This window comes from Xiphophorus maculatus, chromosome 19 (assembly GCF_002775205.1).
Source record: "Xiphophorus maculatus strain JP 163 A chromosome 19, X_maculatus-5.0-male, whole genome shotgun sequence".
NCBI classification, from domain to species: Eukaryota; Metazoa; Chordata; class Actinopteri; order Cyprinodontiformes; family Poeciliidae; genus Xiphophorus; species Xiphophorus maculatus.
This window is the reverse complement of record NC_036461.1, coordinates 9,103,746-9,122,386: the sequence shown is the minus strand read 5'-3', so window position 1 is coordinate 9,122,386 and position 18,641 is coordinate 9,103,746. Positions and strand designations below refer to the sequence as shown.

At 39.1% G+C, this 18,641-nt stretch overlaps 1 protein-coding gene across 8 annotated transcripts in view; it reads right to left on the bottom strand.

The window, feature by feature from the left end:
* The window catches only part of esrrb (estrogen related receptor beta), a 56,558-nt gene that overhangs the window by 9,990 nt on the left and 27,927 nt on the right, over window positions 1–18,641 (bottom strand). For 6 of the 8 annotated variants that reach the window (XM_023353251.1, XM_023353248.1, XM_023353252.1 and 3 more), the window contains 3 exons: window positions 16,036–16,161; window positions 6,222–6,332; window positions 5,646–5,807 (listed from right to left, as the gene is read on the bottom strand). In XM_023353251.1, the coding sequence (XP_023209019.1) occupies window positions 5,646–5,807; window positions 6,222–6,332; window positions 16,036–16,161 (399 nt within the window). The remainder of the gene's footprint in view (window positions 1–5,645; window positions 5,808–6,221; window positions 6,333–16,035; window positions 16,162–18,641) is intronic. The other 2 variants (XM_023353253.1, XM_014476206.2) reach the window with 1 other exon arrangement.

The following is an 18,641-nucleotide window of genomic DNA, read 5'->3' as shown; positions in this document are numbered from 1 at the left end:
CCTCTTGTTTCAATTTGAACCCTATGATCCCCAGACCCTATCAGATGAGTCTTTAGCCCTCCCCTGGGTCTCCCTTGGCCAATACTGACTTTACAAATCTCTGTTTAGCCGCAAAGACGGGACGAATCAAGCTTTAATTATCACCATAATTACATATAATTTATCTTCGCTGCCATCAAGTAACATTGCTTAATGAGGGATGGCGCTCTGAGAATGATCACTTGAAGGCACATCAGCAGACAAGGCTGAGTGCCTTTCACATAAAAGAGACTAAGATAAAATACACAAATTCAACACAAATGCTATGATTTCAACAATTTTCAGAATTTTCCAACCAGATAGCAAAAATGCGAGTTAAAGTCTTTTCCACCTGCTTGGCAAGCATTGTATTTGTGGTTCTTCCTACTTCTCATACACAACCCATCTCAATCTTCCTCAAGTTTTCTCCAGTGCCTCTTGCCTGGATTCAAGCCTCAGCATCCACCTGATTGCTCAATCTATCTTTATCCCCCATGCTGAAGCCTACGTCAGAGGGTAAATTGAATATACTAAGAGCTGTCTGTTGGTGTCTATATTTAATAAAGTGCGCTGATGAGGTGCTGATTTATCGCTGGGCAGTATTCACACTCTATTACAAGGAGATTACGCAGCCTGAGTGGGATCAGGCTGGCAACACAGTAAGTAGATTTTACAATTTAATGGCAAAGAGAAAACGGGAACCCTGATGGAGGGGGAGGGGGCTGCTGGGAGACGGTAGGTGATTAAAGCGCAAACACGACAACATACAAGAAGGTGTGATCTCTTTTCGACATCGCTGCCTCTGTGTTAACAAGTAAAGCGGCAGCCACTTGTCTGTCAAACGCAGGGATTCAATAAAGCACAGATAATGAATATTCCCAAAACACCAGCGATAAATAACACAATGCAGTCTGATTCATTACTGTCTTCTGGCCTAAATCTAATACAACTAATGCGGAAACACCTGATGTTAAGAAATAGGGAATTCATTTCTAAGCACCTAATAAAAAAGATACAGTGCTCTGCAAAAGCATTCATGTCCCTTATGTATTAAACTCACTGCTTAATGTGTTTTATTGGGAGCTTATGTAATAAACCAAAACAAAGTGTTAGGTAATTTTAAAGTGGAATTTAAAATGATACATGTTTCTTTTTTTTTCTTTTTTTAAGAATTGCACATAAAAATCTGAAAGATGTGGAGTGCAAATTTTGTACAACCACTAATACCACAAAAAACCTCTTGTGGGCAATGTTGACATTGAGATTTTTGCTTTTTCTATTCCGACTCTCAAGTCTTGCCAGATGTCCTTAATTGCATTTAGGTCCAGAGTTTGATTGCACCATACCAACATGAGCTCTGACAGTACACTTAGGGTGTTTGTTCTGCTGAAAGCGAACGTCCACCTCTGTTTCAAGTTCAGGACTCCAGGACTGTCCAGTGTTTAGCTTCACTCCCATTATCTCTGACCAGCTTCCAAGTCCCCACTGAAGACAAACAATTAATGCTTCGCTGCCCGGTGCGTTACTGTCTGCCCATGGAAGGTTCGCAGCTGTGACAGATGATGGATTGAACATTGGTCTGTTAGATAATGAACAGTTGGTGTTGGGTATTTTAACCTGTTCATATAAAGAACCACACAGAGAGTAGCCTTTGCCAAACTCTGACACTCTCAAAGTTTAGCTTCTAGCACTACCTTGCATAAAAGGCATGCATGCCAGTTTTACTACAATAGGGGAGACTGCATCCAGGATAGTCACACTCTCAGTGTCAAGATAGTTTTAGTGCACTGAGGCTCTGAGTGTACTTAGTTCCTCCGTAAAACACCTGGACAGGGTGGAATTGAGCTTTACGTGATGGAAACGGGCCAAAGGGGCTGCACAGTGCACTGCAATGTGTGTCAAAGGTTGTTAGCACCTTAGGAGCAACAACCCATCTGTCAGCATCCCTGTAACACTGCTCCTGCTAACGACCCCAGACCCTATTCAGGGGACTGCAGACTGTGCCTCATGCTACTATTTAAAGAAGTGACTGAAGTGTCCGACGGTTTTGCTGTGATTAAGGGAGAACCAGAATGAGGGCAGGGCTGCTGTCTGCAATAGCAAACAGATGTAATGTACTTTAAATTTAATTAAATCCATCAATTCTTCACCTAACAAAAAGTATTCATATTCTTGAATTCACAACCTGAACTTTAACGTATTTTAATTTGATTTTATTAATGGACAAACAAAAAGTAGCAATAGTTATAAGTTGGAAGGAAATTTGCATAATTTTTCATTTATTTATCTGAAAAGTGAGTGCTGTATCCATCCAGCTTCCTTTCCTGACAGACAGGTGAGGGAGAAAGTTGTGGGTAAGTTTATAAAACAATATCACAAGATTTGCAAATCTCTAAGATCATGTTCGTGTCAGTCTGACATTTGAAAGAGTATCCCACAACTGCAAATCTAACAGGACATGTTCATTCATTTAAATTGACAGGTCAGTCAATAACAACATTAATCAGTGGAAGCATTTAAGAGGCCAACGATAAATCTTAGAGGAGCCGCAGAGATCCAAAGCTCAGGTGGGACAAGCTGTAAAAGAACGGGGTTCACGTTCCTGCAGGAAATGTCCCTCTGTAGGCACACCAACAATGTAAAAGATTTGATCAAATCATATGAATGTTGTTAGTATGCACTAGTCAAAGTCCAGATCTAAATTTAATTTAAAATCTGTGAAAAGACTTGGCATTTTCCTAAAGTAATTCAACAGAGTTTGAACTATTTTGCAGGAAAATAATATTTTAACATGCAAAGCTCATGGAGACATACACCAAAACACTTCCAGTCAGAACTGAAACAAAACGAGATTCAAACCTAACTCAGGTGGACTGAATATGAATGTATGCCACACTTTGCTGAATGCAGTTTTGTTCAAAATTTGAGCTATTTTGTTGTTGTCTATCTTACAAAACATTACATTAAAGTTGTCTGTAAAGTGACAAATTAAAGGGGTATGAATACTTTTGTAAGGCTCTTAATGCATAATCATTTTTATAGCTCAGAAGGAAAGCAGACATTGGACTATATCTATATGACTAATGCAGATTGTTATCCTCCACTTGCCCTCCCATTAATGTGCAATTGGGCCATTCTTCTCCACTTTATGCCGCTTTTCAAACACATTTTGCAATGTTCTCTGTTAATAGATGAAATTAAAAATCAACTGGGAGATGCTAAGTGCCAATTTTTCTGACATTTAAACTGTTGAATTTGAACTTTAGTTATTGGCCCATCTGTAAGTGGCCTAATAAGTGTGTTCTACTTCATTATGAACTGTTAATCTTTTTAATTCCATCGCCGAAGGCCACAAAAATCTATCAGAATACAATCAGCACTTTTTTCCTGTCTGGTCCTGTAGTGGAGGAGGAGAAATATAGCAGGAGATGAGTGTGGTAGGCTGCCCCGGGGTACCGCCGGTGCATGGAGTGTTAGCACATGCAGTCTCGCTCAACCAGTGAACCGTCTCTGATCAGGTTCAGCCATGTACAACTCAATTATGCAGCCATTTCATGGCCAGAGGACACCCACTGTCCCAATACAAACGTCACCTCAGGGACAGATGCAAACCAAGCACTTAGTAGAGGCAGTTTTTTTTTCTCGCCTAAATGGTTATCTAATATAAAAAAAACTATTTGATTCAACAATGAAACATTACGAAACAAAGGTATTAGTGAGAGGCTGTATGTGTTTACAAGGAAAGAGATCAAAATAATCTGCTTATAGGCTATCATCTCACAGGTAGTGCAGATTATTCAGTGTAGCCTTTAAGTGGCAGATACCTGTGCTAATTTAGGAACAGAGCCATGGGCTCGAAGCGATGGGTTGAAATTATTATTATTAGTCAAATCACAGAAACACTATGAATCTCTGTCTATTAAGTGCACTACAGCATGTAACATAAGTGTAAGCAGGTAAATGTGAAATATTTAGAGCAAAAATAATAAATTGTAAAACAAATCCAAACGCATAAGTTTATTTAAGGTTTCCTCACTCTCTTTACTCCTTAACAAAGGCAGTGTGTTCTGCTTCCAGCCCACCACAATCCAGTGTCATGGGATTTTTCAGAATGTCTGCGGTGCTGGCGTAATTTTTGGGTCACATCGATGGGAGTGTGTTATCGGGTCAGCTGTGATCCAGTCCTGAGTAAGCTCCTTGGTTAAACTCTCAGGCTGCTGACCATGCATGGCCATGTGTGGAGTGATCCAAACAGTTTAGACGTGTAAGGGACCGGAGCTGAGGCCAGGGCCTGGGAGCATATCCACCTCTAATCTCCTTACTATCAGATCTGTACCTGATTAATACCCTTCCTTCTGAGAAGTACTCTAATACCTTTTCAGCACTATATAAAAAAAGGGTCAGCTTTATTTCCAGCTGGTTTGATTGAAATAAATTCTCTCAATTTACTTAACTTGAATTTAAATGATCTCAATAACTGACAGACATAAAATAAAAGCACGCAGCTGCTTGAGCTTTCCCGCACACTGACAGCTGTGTCCCTGTTCACGTTATGCTGATGAGAGAAGAAGGTTATGGAGTTGCCGCTGAGGGACACTGTCATTTAGTCTGCTACTCTTTCGCGCTTACAGCATCGTAATGCTGTAGAGTTATGGGGGTCAAGCGCAAGATCAAGCAGAATCTGCCTGGGTTGCAAAAAAAGAGCGACTAAACAACATGTTCTCTGTCAAAATCAGAGGAAAAACTCTTGAAGGAAGCAAAATCTCTGCTGACGTGAGGCGGTGTATTCTCAATGGTGTATCCTTAATTCAACAGCCTCTTATAACCTAACACCTCGTCTATCACGATGTCTATGGGGCACGGAAGAAACATGATTATGCCTATCAATAATTCAGGAGATGTGTGTGTGCTGCTCTTCGGTGCATTCAAGTGTGATATGATGTCTTATTTGTTTGGGCAGGTCCCAAACTTTGCTTTAAATCTCCCCGTTTCTCCTTCTTCATTCAGTGAAGGGATTTTAGATGCATTAATTCAAGATGTGTTTCTTGCAAAACTTTGCTAAGTGTTGACCTTTTTAGTCCAATAGACACCAGAAGGCTAAGTGGGCTGCTCTCATTATTTTATGACATGCTTACTTTTTTATGCAAAGCAAGTTTATTGGTATAGCACCACTCGTCAGATAGTGTATTAAATTTCTTTATAGGAAAATAAAACCATGAAGCTGAGGTATATTAGATTAATAACAAAATATATGTTAAAAAAATAATAGCAGCAAAAAAGCATTCCTTAAAAAGAGAAAAGGAAAACACTGAAAAACAAATTTTAACAAATCATCTTCTATGGTTTTCACTGTCATTCTGTGCAATTGGGGGATGATCTCTAATACTGCAATTTTGGAAACAAAGGCAATAGCTTCTGTATAAATAGGAGTGACTCAAGACAGAAGCTTTGAGGAATCCCACATGCTTTGTGATTATAGTTGCCAAATTACAACAGTCTGTCAGATAAGAATCAATCTTTCCAGAACAAAAGAGAATAAAAATAAAAGAGTTAAATTCAGGGTAAAACATGAGAGAGAGAAAGAAATTAGAAAGAATACAACACAGCAAAAGGGAATGCTTTTCTACCTGGGATGTGTTTGGCCCAGCCAATGATGACCACGAGCTCGCGGTCAGCCAGGTCACACAGCGTGGTGAGAGCCTTGATGTCACTCTCTGGCATGGTCGGGTCAGGCATGGCGTAGATCTTTTCTGGCTCGGCCACCAACAGGTGAGACACTATCTTTGTGACTGAAAATAGAAGAGGGGGCAGTAGGATGTTGACAAAAAGAAGAGGTCAGAGGTTGGAAAAGCTCAAAGGACCACAAAGATGTTCAGTATTGATCATTGTGACAATATGATAAACTCAGAGAAACGGTGGTGCTTCTTTAATTGAATGTTTGTGGGAAATAAAAGAGAAACTGCGACTGAAAATGCGTCCTCCAGCATTCAGTTGTATAATAGAGGTCACCTGCTCAGAGACTTAACATAATTCAGCTTTGGCTGGTACAATACATGGCCTACATTTCTGACCAATGATCTCTCAACTGTCCAAACATGGGAGTGACACAAGAGCATCTGGCCTGGCTTTACCTGAAAGCTGACTGGCTGGCTGAGGGGCGACGGAGGAGCGAGTCGATGGGTTAGTGATGGAATAGTACTCACGAGGCTTTTTAGTAGGAGGGGGGAGTGTCAAGCCCAGGTATGGGTTGTTTTCTGTGTCCAGCCTCCGCTTGTACTTCTGTCTGCCCCCTCGCACACGGTCCAAACGAACCCCTGGGAAAGAGAAAACAGACAGACACCAGATGAAAAGTGTGTATTTTGCTTAGCAGACAAAATTTAAAGAATGTCAAATATATTGTCTTGCAAATGTAGTCCTACTCCTTGAACTGTTTCACATTGTGTCATGTTACAATTACAGACTTCAGTGTATTTTATTGGGATTTTCTATGATAAACAAACACAACTCTACAAACTCTACATGTTTTGACTCTGAGGTTGGTCAGTCCTTTAATAAATTTAACTTGAAAAGTATTTTGAAAATTGGTATTTTTTAAAATAGTAAAGTTTGATCAATCTGTTCATCCCTAACCATCTTTCAAGAAAGTTAAGCATCAGTAGATGTGTCTATGTAGCTGTTTACCCAACTTTCACTGTTCAACCTTATTTTCACATTGCTTAGACAGAGGGTAATATATTTTGTAGAATTTTTTTTTTTCTTGAGGATAATTGTAGAATTGAAAGAAACCTATTTATGGTTTTAAATAAGTGTGGTGTTCATTTGTATTCGTCCCTTGTGAGTCATGCAAGTCTGTTAGAGTATATCTCCAGCTTTGCAGACCAGGATGACCCATTTTTCATCACAAAGCCACACAGTTGGACTGGATTTGGAGCATCTGTGAAGGACACTTAACATGGCAGTTGACTTTGACTGGTCCCTTTTAACATATGGATATTTTCACCCAGACAGCAGCCATGTGTCAAAGGTTACTGTCCAGCTGAAAGGTGAAACTCCATCTCAAGTCTTTTACCAGCCTCTGACAGGTTTTTTTCAAGGTTCCTTGCACTTTTTTTTTTTTTTGCTTCAACCATCTTGTACAATACTGCCTGGGATATGTGTGATATACAAATATTTTCCATTTCAGAACTTTAGCTACTTTGTCAGTTTTTCACAACAAAATACATTGAAGGTTGTGGATGTAAAGATGGAAAAGTTCAAGGGGTATGAATCTGTTTCCTACACCCTGCACACACAGACATTAAGTAGGTCAACAAAATGAAAAAAAATTCAGTAAAACGTTCTGGTTGCTATTTTAAATCAAATATTACACTCCTTAGATCATCTGTATGAAACATAGTTTGTATCTTGGTTGAGCATAAGTAATCAAAAAGGATTGCATGGTGGCATATGTGTGTTGAAATGAATTCCTGAATGAGTACGCGTGAGTGTGTGTCTGTACGGATGTGTCAGAGGCCTTGCTGCCTTCCCATATGTGGCCCATGCCTGGCTGGTCTACTGTGACACAGCTGAGCCCAGAGCAGGTCTAAACATATGAATATTTAATGCAGGGTCAATGATCTCACAGACTGGCCCTCTAATTATTTAGCTTTTGGGGTGAGGCAGGCTGCATACTAATTAGCTGCCAGCTACCTGCCTCTTTGCTCGCATCTGTGAGCTCAGGTGTGCTCTCCTCCACATCCACAAAACAAAAACTGCAAGCCCGAGCTCCGAGCAAAGACGCAGCCACACACATAGTGTACAAAGCTCCCGCTGTCATACCACAGATAGATAACTGGGTATTGCTTTCCCATAAAAGACCCCTATTTCACCCCTCTTTCACTGGAGCAGCACTGGGGCCTTATCACCCCCAGCCACACCTAGGGGGCCAGGTTGCACACTGATACTGTAAATGTCAAGCCAGCCTCATCATAACATAAGTTATTTATTATCTCATTATTTGATAAGAATGTTTCTATTCGGATGTCTTTTCTATTCGGATGTCTTTTCTATTCTATTAATTTTCAACATTGTTAACATATTTCATAGACACCGTTCCTTTTCTTTTGATATCCCTGAGCAGGAATTTGGTTATTTAATGCAATTGCATGCAAGCATTTATATCCTGCATCTTCATACTTGTGTGTCATCTCTACTGTGAAACCTAAATTTTAATCCTGTCAAGAGGGAGAATCCTTTCAATCTGTATACATAATGTAACCCCCCTCAAACAAATTTAATATTAGAGGATGGATGGGAAAAGGCTCAATGAAATGCTCGCGGTGGAGGAGGAGTTAATTTGTCAGCTTCTGCGTCCTCTGAGTGAAGAACGCCCGCAGCCAGAGCACTTCCTTGATGATTTCATCACTTTATAACAGGGAGGACGGTGTCAAATCCGGACACTGTGTGGCCACTGCAAATGAGCCTAATAGAATTTACCCATCAGCAAGTGCTCTTGGAGAGGATGAGTTTGGATGTGCCCCATGCACAAACGACTGGAGGTCGCTCAGTGAACGGGAGGGAAGGAGAAAAATCAGATGAGCAGGACGGAAGTGATGGCCTTCATTTAGCAAAAAGGAACTCAACAGCTGGTTTATGCAAAATATCTAGATTTGTACCTCTTCTGTGACATGACCCTCTGCTAATAAATGCAGGTCGGTGGCATTAGAATGTATTACAATGTAATACGTTTTGATAGAGTATTTGCACCTCTGGAAATTCTCCACAGTTTGTAACATTAAAACCACAAACTTCAACATATTTTATTGAATATAATCTTTCAACTGAAAAGTGAACTTCTGCTTCCATCTCTAAAGGCCTCTATAAGTTTTTCTTCTTGTATTCAAGACAGCCATCCTCTCATCGGTTCAGACCAGATTTTCTATCCTGACTGTAGAAAAATATCCCCACAGCACAGCATGATGTTGCCACCACCTCCAGTTACTGGTTGGATACTGTTTTCAGGGTGACGTGTAATGTTGGTTTTTGTCCTCTCGTTGAGTTGCAGGCTAGTATTTTGGAATCCTGCATGCAGTGCAGGTCTCATTTCACCAGAGCATCTTCTTCTACATGTTTACTGTGCTCTCTACATGGCTTATGAAAAATGAGATTTGTAATGTTCTTTTTTGTTTGTTTTTTTCCTCAACATTGTCTCCCTTCTTTTCACCTTGCTGTAAACACTACATCTGTGGATCACATCACCCTCCTGTCAGTCTTGGTCGGTCTGTAGTTACGTTAATGGACTGAAATGTGCTCAGTGAGATGCGCAAAGCTTTGCATAATTTTTCGGATCTAATGTCTTCTCCATAACTTTCTCCCTGACCCGTCTGCTGTGCTCCTTCCTTTTCGGTCACCCTAAACCTTTCAGCTTTTTTCTTTTAAATATCATGCATCACTTTGATTCAAATTAACAACTATGTGTTACAAGGGGTATGAATACTTTTTCAATGCAGTGTAAGTGTATATTTCATTTTCTTATATCAATTATTTGATTCCCTAGAAACACAAATCTGATTAGGACTGTCTTTCAATTTCCTGACAGTGACAACCTACTAACCTAATTACCCCAATTTCCCAACAGACATCCATCCTTCCCAGTAAGAATAGGGGAAGCCGCCTCCACACACACACACACACACCCACACACGCCCACACACCAAGTAGACATGAAAATTTTCTTTTTTCCCAAAATATAAACAAGTATGCAGTGGCCTTTTTTATTAGAGTCCATTTGTAGCTCAGGTAGTTTTTATTTGAGCCACGGAAACTCCTGTCATTGTCCAACGTGATTTCACCACTTTCTACAGTTTCTTTCAGCTCTCCTGCAGAGATGGGCTCCTGCCAGGTGACTGCGCTTCGGATCTCAGTGTTTCTCTCTGCCAGTTGAGCTGTGCGGCTGTGTCAGCCGGCGATGGAGGGTGGATGGGTGCCTCTTTTAATTACAACAGTCCAGGCCATAATTAACAAATGGTGACAGGAATTAAAGCTCGGCTCTAACCTGTCTCATTTTACTGTCCAGATATTAGCAGAGAGGAAGAACAAGTGATCAGAGGTGTTTTGTTACATTTATATTCATTCCCTTGGAGACTATAGGGTGGATTTTTGAGGGATTTTGAGGAGTCTGACTGTTTGGTCTGTTGTGCTTCCTCCATGGGTAAGCAACAATTGAGGTATAAATGTGCAAAAGTCTTCTTACTGTTTTATGGTTCACTGTACAGTGCAGCGAGAGTCGCAGCGGGTGAGCTCGGGTATCATCTCTTCAAAGAAAGCTGCTTGTGGAGGGGGCTTTTGGCCAAGGCGGCTGGCATTCGCACACGGATTAACGCAAGCCTCGAGGTGGGGGCCGGGGCCAGCTGACCTAGGGCTCTTCTTTCCCTCCAAAAACAATAATAATCCCCCTTCAAGCACACTCCTACAAAAGGGCCTGTCTTCACTCACTTTGTGTGGCAAGCAGGCCCTTATTTTGAGTCCCTCACCTGTTCGGAGCATCTCTCCATTGGGGAAAGTGTCAGGATGTCTGGGATGGTTGGCAATGCCAAGGGGGGCTTAGACAGACCCTATTTTAGCTGGGAAAATCAGAAGGCCACATGGCAAGGCATGGTGAACCTTGCCTTTCAAGGAAGCTGCCACGCTAAACTGCCGTCAGCACTATTTCAAAGGGACCCTGTTGCCAGCTTTGAATGCTTGCAAGTGTGTCCCAGCATTTTTAATCAGGAGTGGTGATGAATGAGGGTAGCGGAAAATTGTCACACATTGCCCCCTCCTCATCTGATGACCCCCAGAGGCTGCCATACTGACATCGTCGCCAGATAGTCCATTTGCAGGTTAGCCACAATACCTACCTCAGCTAACGTGGGTAATTTCAGAGTAACTGTCATTTAAATTGAAATTCAGTTCTCAAATAAGAGGTAAAACTTTTTTTCTCTTGTCTTACCCTCATTCACCTTTGAATATTATATAACTTTCCAATATAATTAGTGTGACTTTGTTTGCAACTAAGCAACAAGAAATGTCCTGTCTTTCAAGATCACCATCATTGTTCAAAGGATAATCCAAATCATTCCATTGCATTCCCATATTTACACAGAATAAGTCAGTAATTAGAGTCCAGCTTTGTTGTTTAATCTCAGCATGAATCTAAGTTTGTTAGAAAACATTAGTGCATCCAAATATCCTAACAAAAATCTAATGCAACAACACTAGCAGAGCCCTGATCAATTCATTGTCCTATAATGGCACATAGAGACATCTTTTGCACTCTGCTGTAGCTTTTGATGAAGGGAATTGTACTAGCAGCATTCCTCTTTAGGATGTAAAGAGGGGGCTCTTGGAAATTCTGGAGGAGCTACAGAGGTCTCAGCTCAGATGGGAGAAAAGTGAAAGACTTTTTCTTTCACTTATCTTCCACTTAGGGTCTACCCTTAGAAAACCCCAAAGAATCCATTAAAGTTTGAGATAGTAACATGTCAAAATGTGAAAAAGGTCAAGAGTATTAAGACTTTCCAAAGCATGGCATTTTCCAAGCCGTACAACACGTCCACTTGGAGACAATAAAGCAGGCAAGCAGTTATAGGACTGAAGTGCTTCAGCAATTGTTACATAAGGACAGAGTTTGGTCTGCATGTCGCAGATCCTCCGTGTGTAAGTGAGACAGCGAAAGGAAAAGAAGAGAGCAACTGCCACCAAATGATGTCAATGTAATCTCTCAATACTATCTTGTCTTCTCTCTTGCTCTAAGCTCTGATCCGTTTCCATTGATCAGAGCAAAAAAACCTGTTGCCCCTGACATTTGATTCTTGTATCGATCACTTCCTCCTTTATACAGTCAAAGGAAAGTGCGGCGACTAAACATGGGGTCCAGGCAGGGCTCTTGTAATTCCTGTAATCTTGCTCTTGATCTTTAGCAGACTACTTTCCCCATATTTATCGTGCTACACTTTCAGATGATAAACATTTAAAATAGCTTTAGCTACTGTAAATGTAACATGAGAAATATCCTTTATGTTACTGTCTGAAAACTTCTTTGCTATGAATGAATAGTTTGTTAAGATTTATTTAGGTGATATTTTCCATGGTGACACAATGTGACCTTTCTTCAGTAATTAAAGTAAGTGGCATCCTCAGTCACATGAACAGTGGTCATCTCCACATGATGAGTCCGGCTGCGTTGTTGAGCCCATGGCTTCAGAGAGCTTACAGTGGACACAGGCTGTGTGTTTTTCTTTCCCTTCAGTTTCTATTAAAGCCCTAAAATGGAACTTAAGAAAAAGATCTCCTGCACCTCTATCCATAAGTCATTGGAAATGTTTTCAATAATACTGGCTGAAAATCAATAAATTATGAGATAACTGCACCGTTAATCTTCAATCACACCCTGACAATAGCTGTGGCTTTGTGATGAGGAAGACTATGTAAAAGAGGAGAGTTGTTCTCATTCTGGTAATATGCTGAATTCACAGAAGACTGCATTAAAACCCAGGGCTTAGTCAGAGCGTGAATATTTGAGTTTTACACTCTTTTTACTTTGACCTGACACTGGTCATTCATTTATAGCCACAGCCACATATTTTTGTAGTCTCTTATTCTCCAGAATGATATATTGGCATAAATTTTTCATCAGATAGTAATGCGATTACTCTGTCTTTCTGGCACTGAGGCTTTATCTGGCCGCATGCAGTCCAGGAGATTCTGTTACTGTGCAGCAGATCCATACGGGCCACAACTCTGGATCCGGCCGCTGACTGAATATATATGCATCTATAAATCCTGCTGTCCAACGGCAGAATAATGGGAGGAAGGAAATAGGGGACTTCTGACTTAAGAGTTTAGCAGATAATTTAAAAGTATAAGTTTTAATCTGGGTGTTGGGTGATACAAGACAACAAGCAATTGTAAAAATAAATAAATAAATAAATTCATAACTTAATATCATTTAGCAAATATCACAAATAATTATCAATTGTAATTGTATGTGCAGGGAGGTAAAATATTTGTCAAATTGTTTTCTACCATATCATGCAATTTTCACTGGGAAAAATAGGCTGAGGTCAATATTTTTGCAACTTTGGCTTGGTAAAATCACATTTATTTAGACATGTGAATAAATACGGTGTTTATTAGTACATAATTCCTGCCTTTGATAAAATAAGAACTATAGACTGAAAGTGCAATATTTTTTTAAATGTGATTTCTTGCTTAAAAGTCCAAAAAGATATCGGTATTTTGCATCATTACAACGAATCCAAAGAAAGTTGCTACATCTAATCTCCATGTGCATTGCCCTTATTTGAATAATAAATATTAATTAATAAAATGAAAATGAAGGAAAAATGAATATACATTACATATACATTAATACAATTTTAGAGTAATATAAATAAAGCAAAAGATGTATTTCTGCTTTATTATAATTCATAATAATGTAGAGAAACTGTCAGATGACATGCTAATGAACATTTACAGTTACAATTAGAAGTTAACCATCACTATGAATGTCATATTACGTTTGGGATTTAATTATGCATTTGAACATTTTTTGCAGAGTGGACTGATGATAAAACACATTCAAATAATTTTAAAAACAAGTTTGAATCTGAAAAGACTTTTCACACATTTTTAAACGTATAAATATACGCCCACTAACATTTGGCTGAAAGAAACCATGCAGTCTTTGTAACCATCAACAAGCTTCTGGCATATTGTTAGCTGGATGCTTCAATTCTTTTATTCTTAATCTCTGAGGTGCATGAAGAACAGGCTTTTAAGGTTAGTCCACAAATTTTCTGACCTGCCAAAGACAATAATATTAACCTGCTTTATCTCTTGTTCTAAGTTTGGCATCACTAAGGTTTATTTTGTACTTCAGGTCCTGCCATATTCTGTTTAGTTCTCTGTGCTCATTATTGTTCTAATGGTTTTGAAATATAAGTTCATTCCTTTCTGTTAATTTTCTTCATTTATTCTTGTGCTCTGTTCCTTTTACACTTTAATTTATTTCCTTAGACTATTGTTAGGCCTTTAACATTTTGGTTTGACGATGCTTTGAGTGTTCGGCTCACTCTGTATTAATTCGTCTCTCTCTGTCTCAGCTTTCTCCCAGCCACAGCTTTACTACATTTCTTCCGATTAGTTCATCTGGTTCAATTGTCCTTCTCCAAACCAGCCTCTGCTCGCTGTGCTCCACCTGCATTCTTTTTGTAAGTTTTAATTATGTTTTATACCAAAGCGCTCAATTTTTGATGACAGATTTCTCTGCATTTAACTTCATTACAACCACAAATCATAAAACCTGCTGAAACATCCAACTGTGTCCTAGTTTAAAGCTGCCTAGCTGTTGATTTTCAGGTGATGTTTGTTCCATTTCAACGGAGTTTATTCATAAAGCACAAATTCACAGCAGATGCCATCTAAAGACAAACAGATGTAATTTCTATACAAAATATATAGTCAATTCAATAGAACCATGTAAACAGAATAAAATTTAATTAATGCATACAATTCAATTAATATTCTACTTTGGTTCCAGTTTAAACACAAAGCTGTATACATTGATAAAAAGTGTAGCATATAGAACAGGGGATGGTCGACAGCATTGACTCTTATTATTCCATAGACGTTGTGCAAAGTATCAGTACCAATAAGAGCAAAACAAACCCACATCATGCTACTGTCACTTCCACTCTTGGCAACCCAAACAGCTCAATCTTTCACCTTCAAATTTCAGTCTAGCCTGAAAGTGTTTTTAGAGTAAGGCTCAGTTTTTTTTGGTCAACACCCTGTTACTTCCTGTTGTTGTAAAACTGACTGGACTGTCATTCCAGTAGTTTACATTTTATTGCCAAATGCTTCAGTCTTGAGGGGTTTCTAGACTTTTCTAGACAGACTGTGTTAATAAGTTTATTTTATTCTAATGGTAACAACTGTAATCTTATGAAAAATTAGGATACAATGTGGTGTTGCAAAAAGATGGCATCCAAACTAGTTTTGGAAAAAAATAAGTCAGGCTAAAATTTTACTTTGCTTTGGGAAAGATCTAACTAATTTATACTGTTACTTGTATCCACTTATATCCACGGAGAAATATGGACTACATTTAAAAGTTAAACTCTAAGATTTAGTCATAAATTTCCAGTCAGACTTAAGCCAGAAACTTGGTTTCACTGCAGTTTTCCAAGGGATTTTTTTTTTTTTTTTTACCAAATATTAGTAAGGATGTAAATATTTGAAAATTAATTGAAGTTGTTTCCATTGTCATCTTTCTGCCATGAAAAATGAATGCATCAAACAAATAATTTAAAAATGTAAAATGAATTCAAATGCTAATACTTTTAATCACGATCGACATGAATGTATTTTTACCTCATTCAGAAGTATTATTTTCCCTTCCAACAAAGCAGTGAGAATGAATAAAGAAGTCAGGCAGGTGAGGGTGTGTAATGCGATGAAAGCAGAGAGGTTCCTCCCCTAAAATAGCAGCCAAGGCTGAAGGTCTCAGGAGGGTTCGGCTAGTGGTGATATTTAGTGGGAGAGAAACCGTGGCCAGACAAATCCATCTGGAGCATGTTTAATTGTCACTGAATTCCCCGGTGGCATGACTTAAAAAAAAATCCACAGGAAGAGAGCTGAGATGTTCGGAAAACATTTAGTGGATCAATATGCAGGGGAGAGCTGAGACTGTGGCAAGCGTGTGCTGAGGGACCCGGCGTGAGCCTTTCCAAGTGGAATACTGTTACATTTCTGTTACTCAGACGGTAGGAGCAACCTATTCAGCATATTTCTGTCCCCAGCTCAACTGCACATTATTTACTGCTGTGTAGGTAGAGGCAGGACAAAGGGCTGTGTTGTGGAGAACAAGAGAAACTCAGTGGGCTGATTGCTGCAGCAATCAGGGACGTAACAAAGCAATTATCCTGAATGTGAGGGGTGCGATGTTAAGAGATGTTTTGAATAGATGTGTGTAAAATTAATAAAAAATGTTCTTACTCTTCTTACCTTCTTTGAGCATCCCCACTTTGAGGCATTTCATGAAGCGACAAGCCTGACATGATTTGCGTCGCCGTTTTGTGATCTCACATTCGTTTGTGGCAGGACAGCTGTATTCTATGTTACCTGGAAAGCATAAAAAGGAGCAAGTTAGTATTAAAACATTATCAAATGTGGCTACATTATCAAATGTGGTAAAATATTACATCACATATATTTTACGTGATGTAAAATATATTTTTAAAATAATACAATTAATCTATAGTGGTTGCCAATAATGAAACTATTGATGTCATATCTAAATAGTTACTGGTATCAAATGTTTGCAAAAACTTTAAAAAGTTCAAATAAGCTATTTTAAAAAAAATTAATCATAATTGTATGCTTAAAACTCCTCTTATTGAGATGCCTGAAAAATTGCCAGAGCAACGAGAGTTTTCTTCAGCTGTATGAACCGCAGCTCAGTGCTTCTCCTCCCCCACATTTTGTAATACACTGTAATAAATTTACCAAAAAAAGCTACAACTAAAGATGTGGAAAGTAAAGTTTCTGATCTTACCATGTGTGCTGGCCTACTGGAAAATGCATTGAGCAAGTCTAAACATGTGGACATGTATCATATTTGATGGTGCATTAAGTCCTACAATGTCCACGAAGAATGTGTTTCGCTGTTCATGTGTTTCTGGTTTGAATAATGTGTGTGAATTTGAAGGGTGTAGAATTCAGAGTATTAAACTCCATCAGTACAGGGTAACTTACTATTTTGTTGCAATTTCCATATTGAAGGATATAATGTTTCAATGTTTTAGCAATGCCCTCAAATGGTCAGATAAGGATTAGCCCAATTAATCAGAAAGTAGGTCATGCCATTAGTTTCACTTTTGGTTTTAAGTTTTAAGCATCAAGCATTCTGAGGTGAGGGGATCAGGGAAGCTATTGCACTTACATGAGATCATGTAATGTTAGGATTGAGGAGTTACTGCAATACTTCAGTAGCAGTAGTGCACATGTGTGGCATAGATAACATGTGACAGAAAGGAGCACCAGCTGTAAAGGTGACACGTATGAGAATGACGTGACGTTTGTGTATTTTTGATATTTTCAAGTGAGAATCTGTGAAGGTAGACATACTGTATTTTATGTTGCATTGAGTTTCCATAAAAGTTAAGGCTAATAGCTAGTCAGACTGAGCCCTGGTTTGAAATGGGAAGTCATTAGGCTAATAAAACAGTGAAAATGTAGATATTTAATACTCACTATTAAAGTGTTGTACAGGTTGATTCTGAGTCTATTTAAATTTCTTAAATTAGCAAAAATGTTTTGTCTGTTAGATAAGTTTACGACCCAAAGAAATATTCACCTTTCTATAAACTGATTGTGATTCAACATCAGACAACTACAGAAAAGGAAACTATTACTGACAGGAGTCTGGCTACCTAAGCCAATAGCCTGATTAAACCACCAGCTTCTTGTTGTTGTGTTACCCTGTATGGAGCAGAGCAACACAAATATTTTAAATTCTCCACTAATTATTTGAAAAATATGTTTAAATTTAGTAGTTCTGTATGTGTGGAGAAGACCAAGTATGTAGCTCAAAACACTAATAAACAAATACAGAAAAATTTATAACATTTTTGTTCATTTGGCAGCAGTAGGAAAAGTTGATTTAATATTTTAAAGAAAGGTATTTTGATCAGGTACTATCGTTTTGTTGTAGATGTTTGTCTAATAGTCTATAACTGGTATTTTTACTCAAGATTATCATTAGGGGATATCATATCACCTCCTACCTAGTGGCCAGGCAGCTCAGGTGGTTTTGTTTTTTAGTGAGTACCTTCCAGGACTGACGACCAAAGGACAAGGAGAGGAGGAGCTAAAGCGCATGGGTAGGGAGAGGGGTAAAACTACAATGGTCCTTAAGGACCGTTCAGTAGATGCTGCCCCGGTTCTACACTAAATTGGCCTCATTAATTCTGTACATGTCCCCTCCAGGTCCCAGCGTGGGTCATACTCCCCCCCTCCCCCTTGTGCTCACATAGGCTCTGCTTCTGCCTCAATAGCAGGCTAGAGAGCCAGACACACTGCCCCTGACCACTTTACATAATACTCCTGCAGACCCAAACCTGTTGTTACCACTGTTGCTATTGTTGACTATTTACATAGTGTGCAGCCAAGAGTCCTTATGCATTATTCAGTTGCAGCATCTTGAGAAAGAGTTTCATTGCTCCACAATAAAAGAGCCTGCCCTGCTCTAGCATTAGTAACAGAAAGGGCAGGATATGTAAGGCAGTGACTCCATCTCTGTGCGTCTCCCTACATTTTATTGTATTCTGGGGCTTTCAATAGTGGGTTTCAGTGTAATAGTTGCTTCAAGAATAGGAATTTGAATCATTTTCTTGTCCTAAGTGGTCTTTTAAGCTTTAAAGCTTCTGACATTGACATTTTTATAAACTTTACTTTTGTAATTTTTAAACTGGAGTTGTACTTTGATTCTCAAACACACATTTGGACTGCATCCCAACATCTATCAGCTCCTCTGACCCTTACTCTACATTTCTGTAAGGAAATTGTGTAATATTCCACCAGCGTTCCTCCGCTAGCCCTTC